The sequence below is a fragment of the Balaenoptera musculus genome, chromosome 10 (assembly GCF_009873245.2).
Source record: "Balaenoptera musculus isolate JJ_BM4_2016_0621 chromosome 10, mBalMus1.pri.v3, whole genome shotgun sequence".
Lineage (NCBI taxonomy): Eukaryota > Metazoa > Chordata > Mammalia > Artiodactyla > Balaenopteridae > Balaenoptera > Balaenoptera musculus.
Genome location: NC_045794.1, coordinates 23331119 through 23353451, shown reverse-complemented (window position 1 = coordinate 23353451; position 22333 = coordinate 23331119). Strand labels below are relative to the sequence as shown.

At 38.6% G+C, this 22333-nt stretch overlaps 1 protein-coding gene across 10 annotated transcripts in view; it reads right to left on the bottom strand.

The window, feature by feature from the left end:
- Positions 1-22333, bottom strand: part of PPFIBP1 (PPFIA binding protein 1) — a 176325-nt gene that overhangs the window by 56904 nt on the left and 97088 nt on the right. For all 10 annotated transcript variants that reach the window (XM_036864858.1, XM_036864859.1, XM_036864861.1 and 7 more), the window contains 2 exons: positions 9167-9265; positions 4141-4346 (listed from right to left, as the gene is read on the bottom strand). In XM_036864858.1, the coding sequence (XP_036720753.1) occupies positions 4141-4346; positions 9167-9230 (270 nt within the window). In that variant the 5' untranslated portion in view covers positions 9231-9265. The remainder of the gene's footprint in view (positions 1-4140; positions 4347-9166; positions 9266-22333) is intronic.

Below are 22333 nucleotides of genomic sequence, written 5' to 3'. Positions count from 1 at the left end.
TTAAACATGAATGAAATCTTAATTACGTAACTAGTATCACTAATAAGTTTTTCTAAAATATTGTGGAAGCTTCCCCGTTGTCTGGGAAATGTCTGTACTCTTTTATCAAAGAAGTAAACTGTAGAAATAATTTGTAACCTAACCCCCCTTGTAACTGGACTCAACCCTTTCTTTCCCTCATTGCAAAGGGTCCTGTTAAACATTTCCCTCTGCTCTCTACAATCCACACTTCAGTATTACCTGTTTGACTAACCCTCCACCAGGCTCACTGACAAACACTCAACATACATTAGCTTGTGGGATCCTCATAACCCTGTGTGGCAGAAACTATCACTCCCATTTTACAGATGAGGAAACTGAGACAAAGAGCTTAAGAAAATTTCCCCAAATCCTACAAGCTTCTAAGAGTCAAAGCCAACATTTAAAGCCAACCTGTCTCCGGAGCCAGCGTTTGTAACTGCCAATTTACAGCCCTGCCTTCTTTATTATCATTCACAGCTTTTTTACGGCAGGATCTCCTTTATTCGTTATTTTGATGATTATCCCATGTACAATACAATTTGTAGGATTCTGTGTTCCTCCAATTCTAAGATGCCATTAAATTTTATCAAATTATTAATTTTAAAATTTTTGATTAGAGTAAAGCACACATAAAAATTTACCATTTTAACCATGTTTACGTAGACAGTTCAGTGGCATTAAGTGCATTCACATTGTTGTGCAATCATCACCACCATCCATCTATAGAACTCTTTTCATCTTGCAAAACTGAAGCTGTGCACCCATTAAATATTAACTTCTCATTCCTCCCTACCCCAGCCCATGGCAACCACTATTCTATTTTCTGTCTCCATGAATTTATTTGACTACTCTAGGTACCTTATTATTTAAAAAAAGAAAAAAGAAACAATCCCAGCTAAAACGTGTATAATGGATACCTCTTTTAAGATCGTAAGACACATCACAACTTCTGACATATTAAAATGGGAGAAAGCTATACTATCAGCAAATCATTAAATTGCAAGCCTTAAGACCCTCTACCTATTGGATCTAAAATTAAAGTCTGCTACAGGGTAAGCTCTGACTATTCATGTCACACCTATGCCTTTATTATTCCAAACACTCATTCCCACTCTCCCCTTCTTGCTTTGGGCTTTGCCCTTTGCCATCTTTCTTCCTTTATTTTTTCATTTTCTACGTGCTTGAGAAAACACATGTAATTTGGAAGGATTGGGGTCCACGTGAGGGGACAGATATAAATCAGTTGGACAAATATAAATAAGTTTCACCCTCCAAAAACTTACCTCCCTGGACTCACATCTAGTTTTTTTACTGTCATTTTTTGGATGAAAACTGAATCTTTGTAAGGTATGTAAAGTATGTGCCATTTTGTGGCTACTTAACTTTAAAATGTCAAATATTAAGATAAGAGAGCAACCAAAAACACAAATTAACAAGCCATGATGCATCCAAAGAATAAATTTGACACAATAAATAACCTCAGTTCATCCCAAGGTATATGTCATCTTATCATTCATGGAGCATCATTCATCACAAATATAATTACTGACCACCTACTAAATGCCAAGCATTGTTCTAGGCAACATCGATACACTTTTGGCTTGTTTTAAACATAGGCAAAAATCTTTGATTCATGATGCTTCCATTCCAGTTGGAGAGATAGAAAATACATATAAAAATGGCAAATACATATTACGTAAGAAAGTGGTGAGTTTTAGAAAAAAAATGAAGCAGGGAGATGTACTATGAAGAATAAATATGTGAAATTTTAGATAGGGTGGCCAGGAAAGGCCTCACTGAGAGCGCAACTTTTAAAGGAGAATGCAAGAAAGCTAGCCATACAGATATCCGAGGAAAGCACTTTCCAGGCAGAGTGAATAGCCAGTGCAAAGGCCCTGAGGCCAGTTTCCCCAGCATGTTGGAGAATCAGTGAGGAATCCCATGTGCCTGAAGTGGAGTGAAAGAGGGGAAGTGCAATGAGACCCTAGGTCAGAAAGCAGTGAGGAGCAAGTCCTAAAGGCCTTGCAATCCAGCAAGTACTTTGGCTTCTCTCAGTGAGCTGTGACTGTCACTGGAAGTTTCTGAAAAAGGTATGAATGACATGATTTAGGTTCAGATACCACCATCACCACTTTCAATCTTTTCCGGAAATACTGTAACAGAACAGACTGAGCACATATTAATGGAAATGTTTTGGACACAAGTGAAAAATTCAACCGCAGTACTCTCAAGCTATGGCTGCCACTGGCTGCCTCTGGATGCTGGCTGGGAATGGGTTCCTCTACCAGCATAAGTTCCTTTCCTATTACGTGCTGAATGGTCAGGAAAACATGGAGTAAAGAAGGGGTGAGACAATTGCTGAGCCTGCGTGTCTGGAGCCTGTGCTCCGCAACAAGAGAGGCCGCGATAGTGAGAGGCCCGCGCACCGCGATGAAGAGTGGCCCCCGCTTGCCGCAACTAGGGAAAGCCCTCGCACGGAAACGAAGACCCAACACAGCCATAACTAAATCAATCAATCAATAAATAAATCAATAAATCCAAAGTTTAAAAAAAAAAAAAAAAAAAGAAGGGGTGAGAGAGGAAGTAGAAATAGCCTAAGGAATATGCTAGGAAATGTCTGGTCTCAGAGCATGAAGCAATTCCCCAAAGAAATCAGCAAACCTGGATACTTAAATCTCTAGAGGAGAAACTTGCAGAGCAATTATAAAGTACAATAATGAGGCACTGTGTATTATAGTAAAGTAAAATATCTCTAACTATCAAGGTGGCATAGCTGCACCACCACTAAAAGATGGATCGTACTGTTTGCGCTTGAAATGGGAAGGTACAATATACTGGCCGGAAAGGTAAGAAGGTCCAGCATGGGACATGGTGGGAGCACCGGTATTTGTGTCACATCACATGAAAATGCTTTAGTCGTAGGATGTACTACTATTAAGGTTCCCAAAGCAAACAGCTTACATTTCCACCGCAGACCAAAAACAGATCTTGATTCTTTCATACAATTTTCATTAGCTTTTATATAAATATTGATACAATTAACTTCTAGGCTTACTCATGCATCTTCCTAAAAATTGAATATCCTTTAAATACTTACAAAGTAAACACCTTTTCTACTTTCTCCTCTGAATATTTTTGTGATATTCTTTAGATTTGACATGTTTAACACATACTAAAACCACGGTATTTATCACTGTGTCCCGGGAAAGGGCAGATCTGCCGGATGCCTAGAAAGAGGCTCATTGTTCAGTGAATAAGAACACCATTTAAAGCCCAATCCACAGCTTAACTCACGCACTGGAACTGAAATGACTGCCACAACCACTAGATGGCACTTGACATCAACTACTGCTACCAACCTCCCTTGTTATTAGAAGTATCTATTCACTGCACTTCCTATTTTGAATTGCTACTGGGTCCTTTTACAGTAAACTTCCCAGTATTACCAGGAAAGCATCTATTAAGTGCAAGGTTCTTTCCCTCACAGGACTATTTATTGTTAAGCCACAGCAGGTCATTCAAGCACAACTGAAAAGCTAGTCCACTTTTATGGGTAAAATCAGGTGACCAGCTGGCACTCATGAAATGTATACTAACAGCACTTTTAAAAAAACTATCCTGGGACTTCTCTGGTGGCACAGTGGTTAAGAATCCACCTGCCAATGCAGGGGACACGGGTTTGAGCCCTGGTCCGGGAAGATCCCACATGCCGCAGAGCAACTGAGCCCGTGCACCACAACTACTGAGCCTGCACTCTAGAGCCCGCGAGCCACAACTACTGAGCCTGCGCACCTAGAGCCCATGATCCGCAACACGAGAAGCCACCGCAAGTAGAAGCCCGCACACCCCAACAAAGAGTAGCCCCCCGCTTGCCGCAACTAGAGAAAGCCCACACACAGCAACGAAGGCCCAATGCAGCCAAAAATAAAATAAAACAAAAAACAAAAAAACTATCCTTAGAGTCAAAAGGGAATCGGAATCTCTTAAGGGATAAAATCAGGGCAAACCTATTGCCCTATAACTGTTTTTTCCTGTTCTGATCAGCTATTCTATGTTCTAAATTTTGGAATAAGCAACAGAAGATTCACGGCGCGGGACCTGTAACAAGCAGACATCTACCATTTGACTCTGCAGCCACTCGATGAGCGTTTCCGCCGTGGAGTCTGGGATCTGGCACCTCAAGCCTTCCTTCTCATCCGCTTCCATCATCTCTAACAACCCACGCAGGTCTTCCACAAGGTGCAGAGCTCGCAAGCTTCCCATGAACGGGGAGGTGGGAGACTGGCAATCAAAAATCCCATTGGAATATTCCAGGGCCTTAGAACCTAGGTTTAAAAAAAAAAAAACACGGAGAGAGCAATTTATGTTGGATAATATACCAAAGCTGAAGGTGGCAAGCAAGTCTAGTCGCAGTGAGGAATGACCAAACAAGGAACAGGGAAAAGAGAATTCAATCACGTAAACCTCTCCAAGGCATAGTCATTTGGTGAAATAATAAAAACCATGCAATTGATGATACACACCAATGATCAAATATCTAACAGGGGGGCCAGCTGTGTGTAGTAGTAAGAGTATGGTGGGCTTTGGGGTAAGATGTGCTGACCTCAAGGAAACAAGGGCTAAGAAGGTAGTAGATCAGTTTGGGTGGAGCCATGTATTCCCCAAAATACAAATTTTAGAAACCATAAACTCTAAATGCCCTGTAAATAAGCTGCACATTGAGGTGGAAATTGCATAGCATAATTTCAAAGGTAAGAGGGCCAGTTCCCAGTTAACTGACCAGAATTTAACCTCTGAAGAACTTCAATAACTTACATGTGTACATTTGTATATGTACGTGCATGTGTGTATAAACATCCCCCCCCAAGATTTTGTTTGCAGCCTAGTATCAAATGCTCTTGATAACATCAGCTTGAAAACATAGTTTTACAGCCCTTTTTGTTTTCTATTACTTATTAGAGAAAACATTCTACTACTTAAATCCATACTACTGACTCACAGCCCATTCTGAAAGCACCCATATACACCTCTTCATCTCTTTGATTTTTATTTTCTGGTCTATCAAATATACATACCATCAAATATACATACTAACTTTCTACTTAAATTTCAACAGCTATGATATTTAGGCCATCACCTCACACATCTGAAGGTCTTACAATTGATGAGACTGGTGAGCCAATGTGTAAGTTCTCTCTCCAGTTGGCCAGTTCTCACAATGGGGAAAGGAATTCTCTTTCAGCTGGTTCATTCCATTGATATTCCTAATACTGGACCACAAGATTTGAACCAAACATCTACCAAATTGTGTTGATGGTGACCACTGATATGCACAGTGGAGAACGCTAGTGGAGCCACATAACTGTCTCAATCAACTCCCGCAGGAAACCCTGTAAAGTTGAGGTGAGAACTCAGAAAAAAGAGGAGAGTATGTCAGGAGGAAGGAAGAACAGAAAAGTATCAAAACCCAGACAGACTATAATGTCCTATTCCAGCAGTTTTAAGTATTAGGATCATCTGATGATATCATTAAAAAACACACGAGCCCACGGTAACCCTCTATTCTGTTCGGTCTCCATCACAAAACAAGGTGGGGAGAGGGGAGAGATATGTATTCAGAAAAATTCCCCAAATGTTTGTAGTCAGTTCTCCTCCTCTCCCTCTTACCTCAGTTGGAGAAATACTGATGGGAATTTGAAAATATAAATCCAGGTCCTACCCACAAAGCTTTGACTGACTCAGTTTGAGGTGGGGGCTGGGGAATCTTGATTTTCTTAATAACTCTAATGTTGGTCCTGAAGGCCTGCCAGGGCTGAGGAACAAATACACCAATCTAGTGGAATATGTAAAATGTAATCCCTCAACTACTGTTCCGGAAATACCACTTTCCTTGACTAGAGGTTCACTAAAAGTGTACGGTTACATGCAACCTCTGGTAAGAGCCTAGAATTGGTTCTAGTTGTTATATTTTCTGAAATTGTGACAGAGTAAATGGTTGAATAGTCCTTCAACTATTTAAAAGCATATATCATATAAAACAGATAAACAACAAGGACCTACTGTATAGCACGGGGAACTATATTCCATATCCTGTAATAATTGTAATGAAAATGAATCTGAAAAAAGAATATATATATGTATAACTGAATCACTTTGCTGCACACCTGAAACTAACACTGTAAATCAACTGTATTTCAATGTTTAAAAAGGAAGTTAATACATAAAAAAATTTTTTAAATTAAAAAAAAAATAGCATATATTGGGTTGGCCAAAAAGTTCGTTCGGTTTTTCTGTACGATGGCTCTAATAGCGCTTAGTTGTCTTTAACTTCATTCGAAACAATTTTGTTAGATTGCATGTGACAGCTGTCATATCAGCATGCATTGAATAAAAACATCAAAATTAGTGAATTTTTGTGTAGCCATTGAAGATGGAAGGAAAAAAGTAACATTTTCAGCATATTATGCTTTATTATTTCAAGAAAGGTAAAAACACAACTGAAACGCAAAAAAAAAGATTTGTGCAGTGTATGGAGAAGGTGCCGTGACTGTTCGAAGGTGTCAAAAGTGATTTCCGAAGTTTCGTGCTGGAGATTTCTTGCTGGACGATGCTCCACGGTCGGGCAGACCAGTTGAAGTTGACAGCGATCAAATCGAGACGTTAATTGAGAACAACCAACGTTATACCACGTGGGAGATAGCCGACATACGCAAAATATCCAAATCAAGCACTGAAAATCATTTGCACCAGCTCGGTTATGTGAACCGCTTTGATGTTTGGGTTCCACATAAGCTAAGCAAAAAAAACCTTCTTGACCATATTTCCACATGCGATTCTCTACTTAAACATAACGGAAACGTTCTGCTTTTGAAACAAATTGTGATGGGCGATGAAAAGTGGATACTGTAAAACAATGTGGAACGGAAGAGATCGTGGGGCAAGGGAAATGAACCACCACCAACCACACCAAAGGCCAGTCTTCATCCAAAGAAGGTGATGTTGTGTATATGGTGGGATTGGAAGGGACTCCTCTATTATGAGCTCCCTCCGGAAAACCAAACAATTAATTCCAACAAGTACGGCTCCAATTAGACCAAGTGAAAGCAGCACTCGACGAAAAGCATCCGGAATTAGTCAACAGAAAACGCATCATCTTCCATCAGGATAATGCAAGACCGCATATTTCTTTGATGATCAGGCAAAAACTGTTACAGCTTGGCTGGGAAGTTCTGATTCATCTGCCATATTCACCAGACATTGCACCTTCAGATTTCCATTTATTTTGGTCTTTACAAAATTCTCTTAATGGAAAAAATTTCAATTCCCTGGCAGACTGTAAAAGGCACCTAGAACAGTTCTTTGCTCAAAAAGATAAAAAGTTTTGGGAAGACAGAATTATGGAGTTGCCTGAAAAATGGCAGAAGGTAGTGCAACAAAAGGGTGAATATGTTGTTCAATAAAGTTCTTGGTGAAAATGAAAAATGTGTCTTTTATTTTTACTTAAAAACTGAAGGAACATTTTGGCCAACCCAATGTCATGCCCTGAGCAAGAATACACTTTTCTAGGTTAAACATAACCAGTTCCTTAGTTTGTTAAACTCTTCAGCTTCATACTTACCTTCTCTAGGTAAGTTTTAGTTTGCCAATGACACTTTGAAAATAATATTCTAAGAATCGAATACAGTACTCAAGGTGTGGTCTAATCTACAAAAGAGGTCCAATTGAAGTTGGGTCTCCAGGACATAGCAGTATAACAAAGGAGGTCAAACCACGCATGACACTTCCCTGAAGAGAAGAACCTTCTGAAGAGGAAAATACCTTTGGTTTCTTCAAACCACCAAAGCAGAGTAGAGTCCAATTTGTGACCAGAAAAGCCAAGGAGCTGGGGCCAGGACAACTATATCCTGACCCTGGTAGCTGGTAGAGACCAACTGTACCCTGACCCTGACCACCAGGTGTGTACATGACAAGCCCACCCGAAGCCCACTCAGACATCTCCTCGTTGTAATTGGTTCCTAAATACATGGAAGTCCTCCTCTTGAGACAAAACACAAAATATGACATGAGACCTTAGGTAGCCAACACTCCTGGGGAATGCGAGGGAGTGAAAAGGGCTCATCCACTAGTCAGTCCCCTCAGTTATGATGAGAAAACAAGGAGATGATAGTCGACTGCTTTTGCTCAGCTTCTATAATAGAGAATTGCTGAAGATTTTTTAAAAAGAAGATGATCAGATTGGCATTTTGGAAAAAAAGATTCTGGTGGTCTGGAAAAGGATGGACTAGAGCAGGAAAGCCAGAGTGTCAGGGACATCAAGTGAGAGGGTTATTTAGATAAAGCAAGACGATGGTAGCACAGACAGGACAGATTTTAGAGAGGAGGGAACGGTAGAATTTGGTAGGAGGTAGAATTGATAGAATTTGATTAACTAAGTGGGGGAACATGTAGGAAGTGTCTAGCATGACTTAAACTTCTGCTTTAGGAAACTGTACGGATGGAGGACTATGAAATTAGCCAAGACAAAGACAACTAGAGGGGCTTCTGAGGAAAGATAATGAGCTCAATGGGTTTTTTAGTTGTTGTTTGTTTTAATTTTTTATTGGAGTATAGTTGATTTACAATGTTGTGTTAGTTTCAGGTGTACGGCAAAGCGAATCAGTTATACACATAATGAGCTTAATGTTTTAAATGATGACACTGATGTGTCTACAGGACATTTCAGGGGAGTATCTGGTTGGCTGGTAGAGATAGGGACCTGAAGAATAGCAAAGAATTGGAAGAATAAATAGATGTGAGAGTCATTGGTGGAAAAGTGAATGTGGAATTCAAGGGGAAAGATCAAAACACTCCTGGATACTGGGTAGAGCAGTATCCCTCCAAGTGCAGTCCACAGACTATCTGGACCAGAATCACCTTTATCCTGGATCAGAAGCCCAGGATGGTACTAGAATTTTTGACATTTAAGAATAATTCTGGCAAAAATTGGAGAACAGGGACAAAGATGAAACCATGGGGAACCTAAAGGCATTGGAGAGAGACAATAAATGAAAATATGAAAGTGGAGACATAATAAAAGAGTTGTAATAAAAAAGCCAAGAGAGCAAAGTAAATGTCATGATTGCATCTTTTAGAGGATGCAGATTACCTGCTATAATACCGTCCATCTGCTCCAACGCCGCAGCCAACATGTCACTTGCATCACTCATCATTTTGCTATTTGTCAAGGGCAAATTCCAACCTAGATCTGAAAAAATAATGATGTTATCATTACATCCTTAAATGACACATGCTTCCTGGCAGGTTTAATAATTCAACATCAAATTATAACTCCACCTAGCAGTCAAATACAGAGAATTTGTGACGTATTAGAGCTGAATTAAATGAATCATTTAACAAACTATGACCAATCATCTGCCTACTGTACTGCAGGACCACATGCTATAACTGATCAATTAATAAAATAAGTACAATGCAGTTCTTGCACCCAGGGTGTTTAAACTCCAGTAGGATGGTTTCCATGCTGTACTCTGTAGAGCTCTAGGTCTCTGTGAGAGCATCAGAGGTGGCTGTGGAACTTTGCTCAGGGCCATGAGGGATGCTGCGTAGATAAGACTTGTTCCTTCTTCACCAGCCCCACCTAATCTCTGCTCTCTCAATTTTGCCTTTAATTTTTTTTTTTTTTTTTTTTGCAATAGGGAATTACCGTAAGATTTGTCTAAGAAAACGGTTCAGGAACATATATAATAAGCACATACACATCTACTGGTATTTTGCAACATAACAATCGCTATCATGTATTGAGTGAGTGCCTACAGTGGTTCTGACACATTAATATAAACTATCCATAATCCTTAATCATGAGAGGAACCCTAAAAAATGCATAAATTCCTCATTTTATAAACGAGATCAAAGATGTTTGTTGATCTTTGCCAGTAAAGACAGCAAGTAAGTATAACAAAAACCAGTTTACAAAGACCAGTTTTTAAACTAGGTCTGTCTGATTTCCACTATAATATTAAATTTTTGTTTCTCTGATCCTATCTCACAGATAGGTTTAGGCTGAAATTGTGTCACAATCTACTCACTCTTTTACCAGTTAAAAAATAAATTGAAATTATCCTTGCAAAAAATTTGGTCATTAACAGGAAAAAGGCAAATTATGTGATTTTCAATATTAATTAATACATTTCAGGTACCAGCTAAGCACACATATAAATTCTCCCAACAGGCCTAAGTAAGGCTCTTGCTACTTTGCAGATACTATGGTGTAGCAAACACCTGGGAAATAAAGGATATGTTGCTTAAAAGAAACCTTTGCCCTCTGTTTCCAAGTAACCAGGTCTTACCACTTTATTTTTACGAACATATTTACAGTTCTGATAAACAGCTGCTTAGATCAGTTCTCTATTGTGCATTCACTCTAATAAAATGCCATTTAATCATTGTGAAATCTTACTTTGATTTTATAGTATTCATAGATTTCATCTAAGAATTTCCCAGAACTTTACTCCCTTCAGAAGGTATAAAATATCACTACCATTTTATGTAGAAATACTACAGCACAAAAATACCCAAGGCATGCGTTTACAGTCACCCAGAAATCAGGGGGTTAATAAGCTAGGTTATGAACCTAGGAGTTCTCAAAAATCTACTTGCACATTTAGCTAGTGCACAGTCCAGAGAGATGGGGCACAAATTTAATGATCACACTTCAGGCTGGAAACCTCAAAACATGAAAATTGAGAACACAAAGGATTAAGCCAAAGAGTGTATGGTCCTTGAATTTTATATCATTAAGTGGCTTACATTCCCTTTCATTTTAAAAGATGAACTTCAAAGAGCTCTAGATAGTATCTAGAGAGATACTATCTATATATATATATAAAAGAGAGACAGACAGACACATGCCAGGCTCAGCTATAAACATGGGGAATGCTGATAAAATAAAATAATGCTCACGTTAGAAAAGCTCTCATCACCTCACTAACTTAGAAAAACAAATATTCATCTTTGTTGGCAACTATAATATGTGTAGAGCATGAACACTTTTCCAAGAAAGACAGATAGTTATCTATTTCTTCTCTATTCTGTTAAATGTACCTTTCAAATTCTATGATGTGGAGGTATGAGAACTTAGGCCATGCTTTTCAAAATGGTGGTGAAGAACTAATTTTTTAAAAAATGTCCAGTTTGTTAGAGACTAAGTCTTTGTTTAATATAATAAAATATGACAATATTAAAGTGTTATAAAAGTTTATAAATGCTTACTCTCAATCTCTATGCTTATCACATAGCAGCCTACATGTAACAGTAAGGACAAGACAGACAGTAAACACAATTAATAAATATGTATATAATATGGCAAAGGTGGTAGGTGCTAAAGGAGAAAAATTGAGCAGTTATCCTCAGGAGATCAGAGGGTCAGGAATTTGGAGAGGTTTGCAAATTAAACAGGGTGGTCAGGAAGAATGACAGATTCAAAGGTCAAAGACTTCTTTAATAAATTAAAATTAGTTAAATATAGGTGGTAGTTCAGTGGTATTCCAAGTGTAGAATTCTTACAAATTGATTAAAAAAATGGGAGAGGTGAAGTCACGAACAGACATATAACAGAAGAGGAAACACTTTCAACCAATAAAAATCTGAAGAGATGCTTAATGTTATTAATAGTCAAGAAATTTAAGATAACAATGTGATACCATTTTACACCCAGTCAGCTGGCAAAAAAATTGGAGAGTACCAAGTACTGTAAAAGGATGTGAATGCACAGAATCTCTTATAGAATGGTAATGGGAATGTAAAATGGGCTAAAATTAAACATTTACATTCATTTTCAATCTAGCAATATTTACCCCAAGGTATATAACCATGAGTAATACACAAACGTTCATAGTAGGACTTGTCACAAGGATAAAAACGTGAAAACAACCCAAATGTCCATCAATGTGAGAGGAGATGAATAAACTGGTATATTTACACAACGTAATTGCATACAGTTTTCAAAATAAACTAAAACAATGCATGTGTAGTTTGGACAAATCTATGCAATATAAAAGCAAATAAAAAAGTAAGTCTCTGGTAAATTCAGCAAGACTTTTTACAAAGTTAAAAACAATTAAATACAAATATATAAATACACACACATATATTAGAAATACATATAGATTCAATATTACTATACAAAAAGAAAAGAGGGAACGATAATACACAATTCAGGATGATGGCTGCCTTAAGCCAGGGACGTAGAGGGACAGAATGGGAAAAAGGGTTATAAAGTTAAATGAAGGTTACTGTCAAGTTTTTGAATTAGGGATGGACTCAAAAGTTATTATTACACTATTAAAAATGACAAAATGGGAATTCCAGTTCTAATAACAGTGGAATAGATTGTATTGGACTTACTGTCCCACAAATAGCAATACAAAACACTGGATGACATATAAAATAATTTTAAAGAAATTGGAGAGTGACCAAAAGCAGGTAGAAACTATGGGGAATTCAGCTCTTGAGTAAAGGGAACCATAATGAGTGAGATTCACATTTATACATCTTTTCACTTGTGGGCACTTCCCCAGCCACATGATGCAGAGTGGTTAGGGCCTATGAAAAAAATCACAGTCTTAATGGCTCAGTGGATAGAAGGGGGTAAAGTTCTTACATTATGCACAAAGATGTTTAACACTAATTCATAGCAGGCTGTAATAAGAATATATAATATAATCCATTAAAACTATAAAATAAAAAGACGAAGTAAAAAGCCAATTGAGTTGATGAAATAGACTACTAATAAAATCCTCAGTTAATCCAAAAGAAGGCAGTAAAGGTGGAACAATGAACAGACGGGAGAAAAAGAAATCAAATGGCGAATGGTAGACAAACTCAGTCATATAATTTATCATTACATTAAATATAAATTGAATAAACATTAATAAAAGCCAGAGATTGTCAGACTGGTTAAATCCAAAGACACAGTAAGCCTGGGAAAGGAGGAGTGGCTATATTAATATAAGAAAAATGACTTCCAATCAAGAAGTATTACTAGAAAGAAAGAGGGGTATTTTATAATGATAAGAGTCAATTCATCAGGAAGCCCTAACAATCACAAATGTTTTTGCAACAATAACAGAGCTTCAAATGACATGAGGCAAAATCTGACACAATTAAGGGAGAATTACACAAATTCTGTCCATTTATATTTAACATAATTGTTGATATGGTTGGATTTAAGTCTACTGCCCTGCCATTTTTTTTTCTGTTTGTCCCATCTTTCATTTGTTCCTCCTTTTCAACCTTCTTTTAGAATGACACACAGGTAGGAAAAAATTCAGGTAATAATATAGATGTTAGCAACACTATCAACCGTCTTGACCTAATTGAATTTATAGAACAAAACATCCAAATGCACAGACTTCCCCAGTGGTCCAGTGGTTAAGAATCCGCCTTCCAATGCAGGGGATACGGTGCCGCAGGGCAACTAAGCCCGCGCTCTAGAGCCTGCAAGCCACAACTAGAGAGAAGCCCGCGTGCTGCAACTAAGACACAACGCAGCTAAATAAATAAACAAATATTAAAAAAAAAAAAATCCAAATGCAGAACATACATTCTTTTCAATCCACTTGTTATATTCACCAGGACAGGCCATGCATGTATGTAAGGCCACAAAATAAGTCTCAATAAATTCGAAATGGGCATTAAAGGACTATATAGAAGAATAAGAACAGCAACCTGAAGTGGTAAAGCACTAAAGCTAAGAATAGAGCTTCCATATTTATTAAAAGTCTGACTTGCCCATGGCTTAAGCGACTTTAGAGGCAGCCTCACTTCGCGGGCATCTGTGTTAATAAGGCAACATCAATTTTCATGCCTGGGTCAAAGTATTTTTAAAGGCTAAATAAAAGGGTTCAGAAAATCCCATGCTCTATAAAGATGTTCCTATATCCTCAGAAACATTTCTGAGAGGAAGATTCCCCTGGGCATTCTCACATACTTAATATTGATACAATGGAATAGTACTCCACAATGAAAAAGACTGATACATATAACATTACGTTGAGCCAAAGAAGTCAGACATAAATGACTACGTACTATATGATTCCTTTCATGTGAAATCCAAAAATAGGTAAACTATGGTGACAGAAAGTAGGAATTACTTGCAGGAAGTGGTGAATGATTGAAGGAGATACTGGGGGCTTTCTGTGCAATATCTTGATGGAGGTGTTGGTTATACAAGTTATTACATTTGTCAAAACTCATCAAATACACTTAAGATGTGTTCATTTCACTGTATGTAAGTTTCACCTCAAATTTTAAAAATTAGGATTCAAAATGGTTGTTAGAAATTAGAAATAAAACAATATTTTTAAAGGAACCAAATAAAAAAATGGATGAATATAAGTAGGCTATGCATGGCCTTATAATGATAATATATCATGAATAAAGGATAATGAATAATCCAATTATATGCACCTAAGATCCAAAATAAAACTCAGAATATCCAGTTTCTTCTGTTCTAATTCTTTGCTTACCCAGAAAGCTGCTGATTACAATTTCATCTTTTAGGTGGTCAAAACCATTTAGAAAGTAAAAACTTTATCATCCGATAATTCTCACACGATACCAGATTCATTTCTGGATTGTAAATAGCTAATACATACTTCTTTGAATGACTTGCTGAAGGAAAAGGCACCAGAAAATACAACTACCAACAACAACAAAGGAGTGGGGTTTGCAAGGTTGTAGTTCAAACTGGAGAAACCCCTGATTTGTTTCAGAGATCAGCTCTGCTTGCAAGAGTCCTCAATTTAGTGGTTTCCTATTCCGATGGTTTAAGAAAAAGAAGTTGAGAAAAGTCTTGGAAAAGCAGTCTCCTGGAGGTAACATCCATATTTTATAGTATGGGTTTAAAAAAAAATGTAAAAGCATATTTTGGGTATACTTAAGCTTGGCCAGGATCCATTTAGAGCAGATTTGAATAAGGTAAAATATCAGGGAATGTTTCAGCAATGGGTGTGGTGGCTAAAGCATTGACAGAAAACCATACTTTTTTACAGGGTTGCTGACTAACTGATGTTTTAGGCCAGGCCAGCTGCCCAGTCTCTCTGGAAGGAAGGGAAGGGAAGGAAAGGAAGGAAGGAAGGAAGGAAGGAAGGAAGGAAGGAAGGAAGGAAGGAAGGAAGGAAGGAAGGGAGGGAGGGAGGGAGGGAGGGAGGGAGGGAGGGAGGAAGGAAGGAAAGGAAGGAAGGAAAGGAAGGAAGGAAGGAAGGAAGGAAGGAAGGAAGGAAGGAAGGAAGGGAGGTTGGTTGTAAGAAAATTAGAAAGTCTGTTTCTAAACTTTGGTGAGAATGACATTTGTCCTAACTTTCTCAGCTTTCCTTAGGTAAAATGTTTTAAGTTTGAAAGAGAACTTCGAATTCCACGCCCACAGATGGATACTAAGACACTTAAAAGGAGAAATCCCTTCAGTGAAAGAATGTTTACAACACGTTCAGCTAGGCTGGTGGAGCACCAAGTTATTACTTGGTCATTATGAAAACAATACAGTTTCACATAAATTACCCACAGATCTCTCACCAATTTTTTCCCCCAAGATGCTCACTAGGGACGTCAATCATTGCGAGATGACTTTCCATGTAGGCAGCAATACAATCTCGGCAAAGCAATGTCTTGAAAATTGGAGTAGGAAGGACTGTGGAGTGGTTCTCAAGGTGTGGGGCTTGATCCCACAGCAGCCTCGGCATCCCCTGTGAGCTGGCTCAGATGTAAATCCTTGGGCCAAGATCTACTGAGTCAGAAAGTCTAGAGGCAGGGTTTGCATGAGCTGCCACGTGATTCTGACATGCACTCGATCACCGTGCTAGAGCACAAGAGGCCCTCTTTCCCCTCGGGACAGCGAGCCCCACCCAGAGGAGTTGAGAACTGGCTGCCAAGGTAAACAAGGGCACAGCTCTTCTCCCCAGCTCCTGCTTCTACTTTTGATCTAAAAATAACAGCTCTGAAGAAGCAGTTCAGGTTTTAACCTGAAAAAATCTCTCCCTTTAAACCTCAACTACTCAGTCATTATGTCTGGAACTTCTTAAGATTCTTATGCAATCCTCCTTGTTTTCTGGTTCTCTGCTATGTATCTGTCATCACGTATTTCCTCCTCCACACTGTATTAGCCCAAATCCTTTCACCTGCAGTCTTCTCTAACATCCCTAGAAAATTAATTCAGAATCACTTGAAAAGGGCAACATGGTAAGACATGGGGGTCGAGGGGGCAGGGGAAGTGTTGAAAAGAGTGGGGATGTTGGCAGCAGGGGTGACATCTAATGTTACAACACACATGTAAAAAGTTTGTCAAGCTGTACTGGAAATTTGAACACCATGTATTTGACAATATTAAGGAATTATTTTAATGTTTATGTAATAATAGAGAGGAGCAAAATATTAATGGATGAAACAGTATGACATCTGGAATTTGCTTTAAAATAATAAAGGAGAAGGGAATAAGAGTAAAGATATAGATGAAACAAGATTAGCCATGATTTGATAATTGTTGAGATGAGTGATAAGTACATAGGGTAACACTATACTATTCTGTCTACATTTTTATACATTTGAGATTTTCCATAATAAAATATTTAAACTTTTTCATCCATATCTTCAGACAATAGGATTTTCAAACACCCTTGACCCTGATATAATTGGCTTAAATATTTTATTTTTCTATCATAACCTCAAGCATACCAAGGGCTCACCAAATATTTACAAACCAAATAAGAAAGTACTTGTTATTTTAACCACCTGCATAAACACAAACATACACTCAGAAAATGGAAGAGCCTCTCACAGAGAGATGTAAGGCAGAGCATAAAAGAGGGCACATTAATGACTGTGTATTAGAAAGAGTTACTTCTCCTGCTCACAAAAATGAAGAACCACAAAACATGGTTAAATATTCAAATAAATGAAGCAGCAAGGAAAATAGGGCAAAATAAAAGGAAAGGAACCTTTTGGCTCTATGCTATTGTTATGTAGGAATGATAACAAGAAGGGAGTTGATTTTAAAAGTTCATTACAATAAGCCAAGATCTTTCACTTCTTGAATAAAAGGATGTTGCTGCTATTTGAAAAACTGATGTGTATTAAATGTCAGTAAGTCTGAAGATCTAGCGATAAACGGAAACGATGGCCCATTTCCCTCTACCTACTATTATTAGCTATTATGATGACTGCACGAAATTATGGATTTGCCCAAGGTCACTCAAGAAGTAAGATTTCAGTCCAAAACCCAAGTATGCCTCTCACTCATTCAACAGGTATTTATCAAACAGCTATTATGCCCTGACTAGGACCACCAACTTTGACCAGGACCACCTATCTCATATGCTTCTAGTCCAAACTATACACCACCTCCAGGACACCCACCCCCGCCTGCCTCTCACACTGCACAGCATACCCTTCTCTGAACACACGCTGCTCTCTTACCTCTGTGTTGTCACTTCTCTCCTTGCACCACCCATTCTAAGCCCGGGGACACATACTTTCAAGACAGCTCAGGCATCCTTTCCATCCATACACACACTTTCAAGACAGCTCAGGCACCCTTGGGCCCTCCCGGAGCATCCTGGGTATGACTTCATGAGACCCCTAATTTTACAGTATCTGTCTCCTTGACTGCGCTGTGAGCTCCTTGATAATAGAGACTGTATTTCTGATCTCTGCATCCCCAGTGTCTCATGTGGTGGACATCAAATGCTTGCAGCACAAATGCATATGCCCCGGGAGCTCCTCAAACATGCACACTGTCATGTCATAACTATTCTTGCTCCTATACTCCCTGTTTTGGCAAATAGTGTGAGTTTCCTCTTAGCTGCACAGGCCAGAAACCTATCTTCTCACCTTAACTTTTAAGATAAATTTGATCACTGCTATCACCCTTGCTAGCTACAATCTCATAAAATGAATTTTCATGCTCTTCAAGAGGCAGGTAAACCAAATTCATTGTGCTACTCTGGAATGATGTTATTACTCCTGTGAGTTTGCAAACTTAGTTCCCGATATGATGGAGAAGTATCAGGGGAACTGAGCAGGTTTCAACTTCTGATTTTTCTAACCTACTCTAACCTCTTCTTTTTAGGTCTTATAACCTGAAGACTCATCTCTCTCCTATTTTCCCACCCAGGTCTACCAATCTAGTCTTCACTGGCTAAGAGATAAGCAGTTCTGGGATATGTGAGACCCAGAATTGCACCCTTAAGGAGGGCAGGGCTGGGTAACAGCTCCACAAAGCTCTGAAAGGGAAGGAATGGGCAAGGTGCCTATATATAAGCACCCTCTAAAGGAGTATGTTATAAACCCCTAAGATTAAAAGGTAGTAAAAAAGTTTAGTAGACTATAATCAACATTTATTTTAATAAAATAGAAGACATCAGAACGTCTCACAAGAAATAAAAGTATTATTTTGTGAAACTTTTGATGTGGTTTTATGTATATAACTGCCTGCAACAAATACTGACTGAAGGCCTACCATGTGCCAGGTCCTGGAGACAGAACAGTGGAAAAGACAAGCAAAAAAGACAAATCACTCTGCCTTTAGGGAGCTGACATTCCAGTGGTTTCAGCGCACACGTGTGCACATGTGTGTGTGTGTGTGTGTGTGTCTGTAGGGACATGCATGCATCTGTACTGCATCATGATGTAAGAAAGTGTATCTTACACTGGGTCAAAAACGTCTGAAAATTACTTCTTTCTCCAAAGTGGTGCTATTTAAAACATGGTCTATGAACTGGTGCTAGTTCACCAACTGTTATTGGTCTACTGTGAGATAAGTATAGAAACTGAGCATAAGTATTCAGGAAATTTTATAGCAACTTGACCTTGCTGTGATATCCAATTACATGATAATTTTGCTGCCAAACCCAATTATTTTAAAATTGAATTTTACAAAAAAGAATCCATGATGGATTGGAATAAGAAAAAAAAAAAAACAAAAAAAAACAAAAACCCTAGTCCTTCACCAGAGATGGTTGGAGAAGCACTGCTCTGGAGGACACACTGGGTGGGGTTCTGGGGAACAGGTGTGTACATGGTACTTTAATTGGGAACTGCAGCCACGGAGCACAGACAGAAGGGGTGACACATACGCAAGAGAACCCCAACAAGTGGGGAGTACAGTTCAGGTTTATTCTCTCTCCATACATGTCAAATGATGAAAATAATTAAATGGAAAGTAGAAAAGTGTTAGCACTGACAGTGATGATATATGGCTAAATTCAGAAGAAGTGAAACAAAAAGCATTTGTATTAAATTAACATCAGTGGCAGTCACACATAGGCATACCTCGTTTTAATTTGCTTCACTTTACTGTGCTTCACAGATAGCAGTAGCTTTGTATTTTTTTTTTTTTACAAATTGAAGGTTTGTGGCACCCCAGTGTCGAGCAAGTCTATCAGCGCCATCTTTCCAACGGCATTTGCTCACTTCATGTTTCTGTGTAACATTTTGGTAATTCTAGCAATATTTCAAAACTTTTCTAATTATCGTTATATTTGTTATGGTGATCTGTGATCAGTGATCTCTGATGTTACTACTGCAATTGCTGTGGGGCACCATGAACGGCATCCGTATAAGATGGAGAACTTAATTGATAAATGTTGTGCGTGTTCTGATTGCTCCACTGACTGGCCTTTCCCCCGTCTCTCTCTCCTCCTTGGGCCTCCCTATTTCCTGAGACACAACAATATTGGAATCAGGCCAGTTAATAACCCTACAGTGACCTCTAAGTATTCATGACAAGAAGAGTTGCACATCTATCACTTTAAATCAAAAGCTAGAAATGAGCTCAGTGAGGAAGGCATGTTGAAAGCGGAGGTAGGCTGAAAGCTAGGTCTCTTGTGCCAAACAGTGAGCCAAGTTGCGAATGCAAAGGAAAACTTCCTAAAGGAAATTAAAAGTTCTACTCCAGTGAACACATGATGATAAGAAAGTGAAACAGCCTTATTGCTGATATGGAGAAAGTTGCAGTGGTCTGGATAGAAGATCAAACCAGCCACAAGATTCCCTTAAGCCAAAGCCTAATCCAGAGCAAGGCCCTAACTCTCTTCAGGTCTATGAAGGCTGAGAGAGGTGAGGAAGCTGCAGAATTTCAGTTTGAAGTTAGCGGAGGTTGAAGGAAAGAAGCCCTCTCTATAACATAACAGCACAAGGTGAAGCAGCAAGTGCTGATGTAGAAGCTGCAGCAAGTTATCCAGAAGATCTAGCTCAGGTAATTCATGAAGGTGGCTACACGAAACAACAGATTTTCAATGTAGATGAAAGAGCTTTCTATTAGAAAAAAGATGCCATATACAACTTCCATAGCTAGAGAGAAGAAGTCAATGCCTGGCTTCAAAGCTTCAAATAACAGACTGACTTTCTTTTTAGGTGCTAAAGCAGTTGGTGACTTTAAGCGGAAGCTAATGTCCATCTACCATTCTGAAAATCCTAGGGTCCGTCAGAATCATGCTAATATCAACTCTGCCTGGGCTCTATCAATGAAACAACAAAGTCTGTGACAGCACATCTACATATGGCATAGTTTACTGAATATTCTAAGCTCACTCTTGAGATCTACTGCTCAGAAAAAAAGATTCCTTTTGAAATATTACTGTTCATTGACAGTGCACCTGGTCACCCAAGAACTCCGATGGAGATGTACAATGATGTACAACATTAATGAGATTAATGTTGCTTTCATGTCTGCTAACACAGCATCCATTCTGCAGCCCATGGATCAAGGAGTCATTTTGACTTTCAAGTCTTATTATTTAAGAAATACATTTCATAAGGCTATAGCTGCCATAGATAGTGATTCCTCTGGTGGATCTGGGCAAATTAAATTGAAAACCTTCCGGAAAATATTCACCATTCAAGATGCCATTAAGAACATTTGTGATTCGTGGAAAGAGATCAAAATGTCAACATTCAGAGGAGTTTGGAAGAATTTGATTTCAAGCCTCCTGGATGACTTTGAGGGATTCAGGACTTCAGTGGAGGATGTAATTGCAGATGTGGTGGAAACAGCAAGAGAACCAGAATTAGGAGTGGAGCCTGAAGATGTGACCGAATTGCTGCAATCTCATGAGAAAACTTGAAGGGATGAGGAGTTGCTTCTTATGGATGAGCAAATAAGTGGCTTCCTGAGATGGAATCTGCTCCTGGTGAAGATGTTGTGAAGATTGTTGAAATGACAACAAAGAATTCAGAATATTACATAACCTGAGTTGACAAAGCAAGCGGTGGCAGCGTTTGGGAGAATTAACTCCAGTTTCAAAAAAAAGTTCTACTGTGGGTAAAATGCTATCAAACAGCATTGCATGCTACAGAGAAATCACTTAGGAAAGGAAGAGACAATTGATGCGGCAAACTTCATTGCTGTCTTATTTTCGGAAACTGCCACGGCCGCCCAGCCTTCGGCAATCACCGCCCTGATCAGTCAGCGGCCGCCAGCATCTCACTGGGGCACGAGCCTCCACCGGTACAAACATTACGACTCCCTGAAGGCTCAGATGACAGCATTTTTTAGCAACAAAGTGTTTTTTAATGAAGGTATGTACATTGGTTTTTTTAAGACATAATACTATTGCACACTTGACAGACTACTGTCTACTACACTATACCATAGTGTAAACATAACTCTTATATGCACTGGGAAACCAAAAAATTCCTGTGACTCACCTTTTTTTCAATATCTGCTTTAATGCAGTGGTCTGGAACTGAACTTGCAATATCTCAAATGTATACCTGTAAGGAACTACTTACATGTCTAACTACAATGCATCGCAGCAGCAAAGCATGTATAATTTCTGATCTTCTCTGTTTTAATACAGCAATAAAAGCTATTATATTTTGCACTAAAATTTCATACTTTGTCATTCACACACCATGGCCCAAAGCACACTGTATTTTAAAATGGAAGAATATTACCAGCATACCACACTGACTGGGAAGAGTGGTAAAAATTGTGGGCTAGGGAAGAGTTTTGTACAGAAATACGACTAGAATAATTTTAAAGACTAAACTATTTGTCTAGTAGGTAATTTCTATTGGTTTCTATTTCAACTGAGTGTCAGTTACACTCTTGGCTGTACAGTAAGTGGAATGTCAACATTTTTTTTCTTTTATAGCATACATGCCTCTGGCCATAATCAGCAGTACAGATATGTCTTCAGCTGTTGCAGAAAAAAAGAATGAAAACCAGACCCCTGAAATTATACAGTTGAAAGTACAAAATATATTCTTAACATTGTTTTTCACTATTAAGATATTAAAAGACATATGGAAACTTTGTACA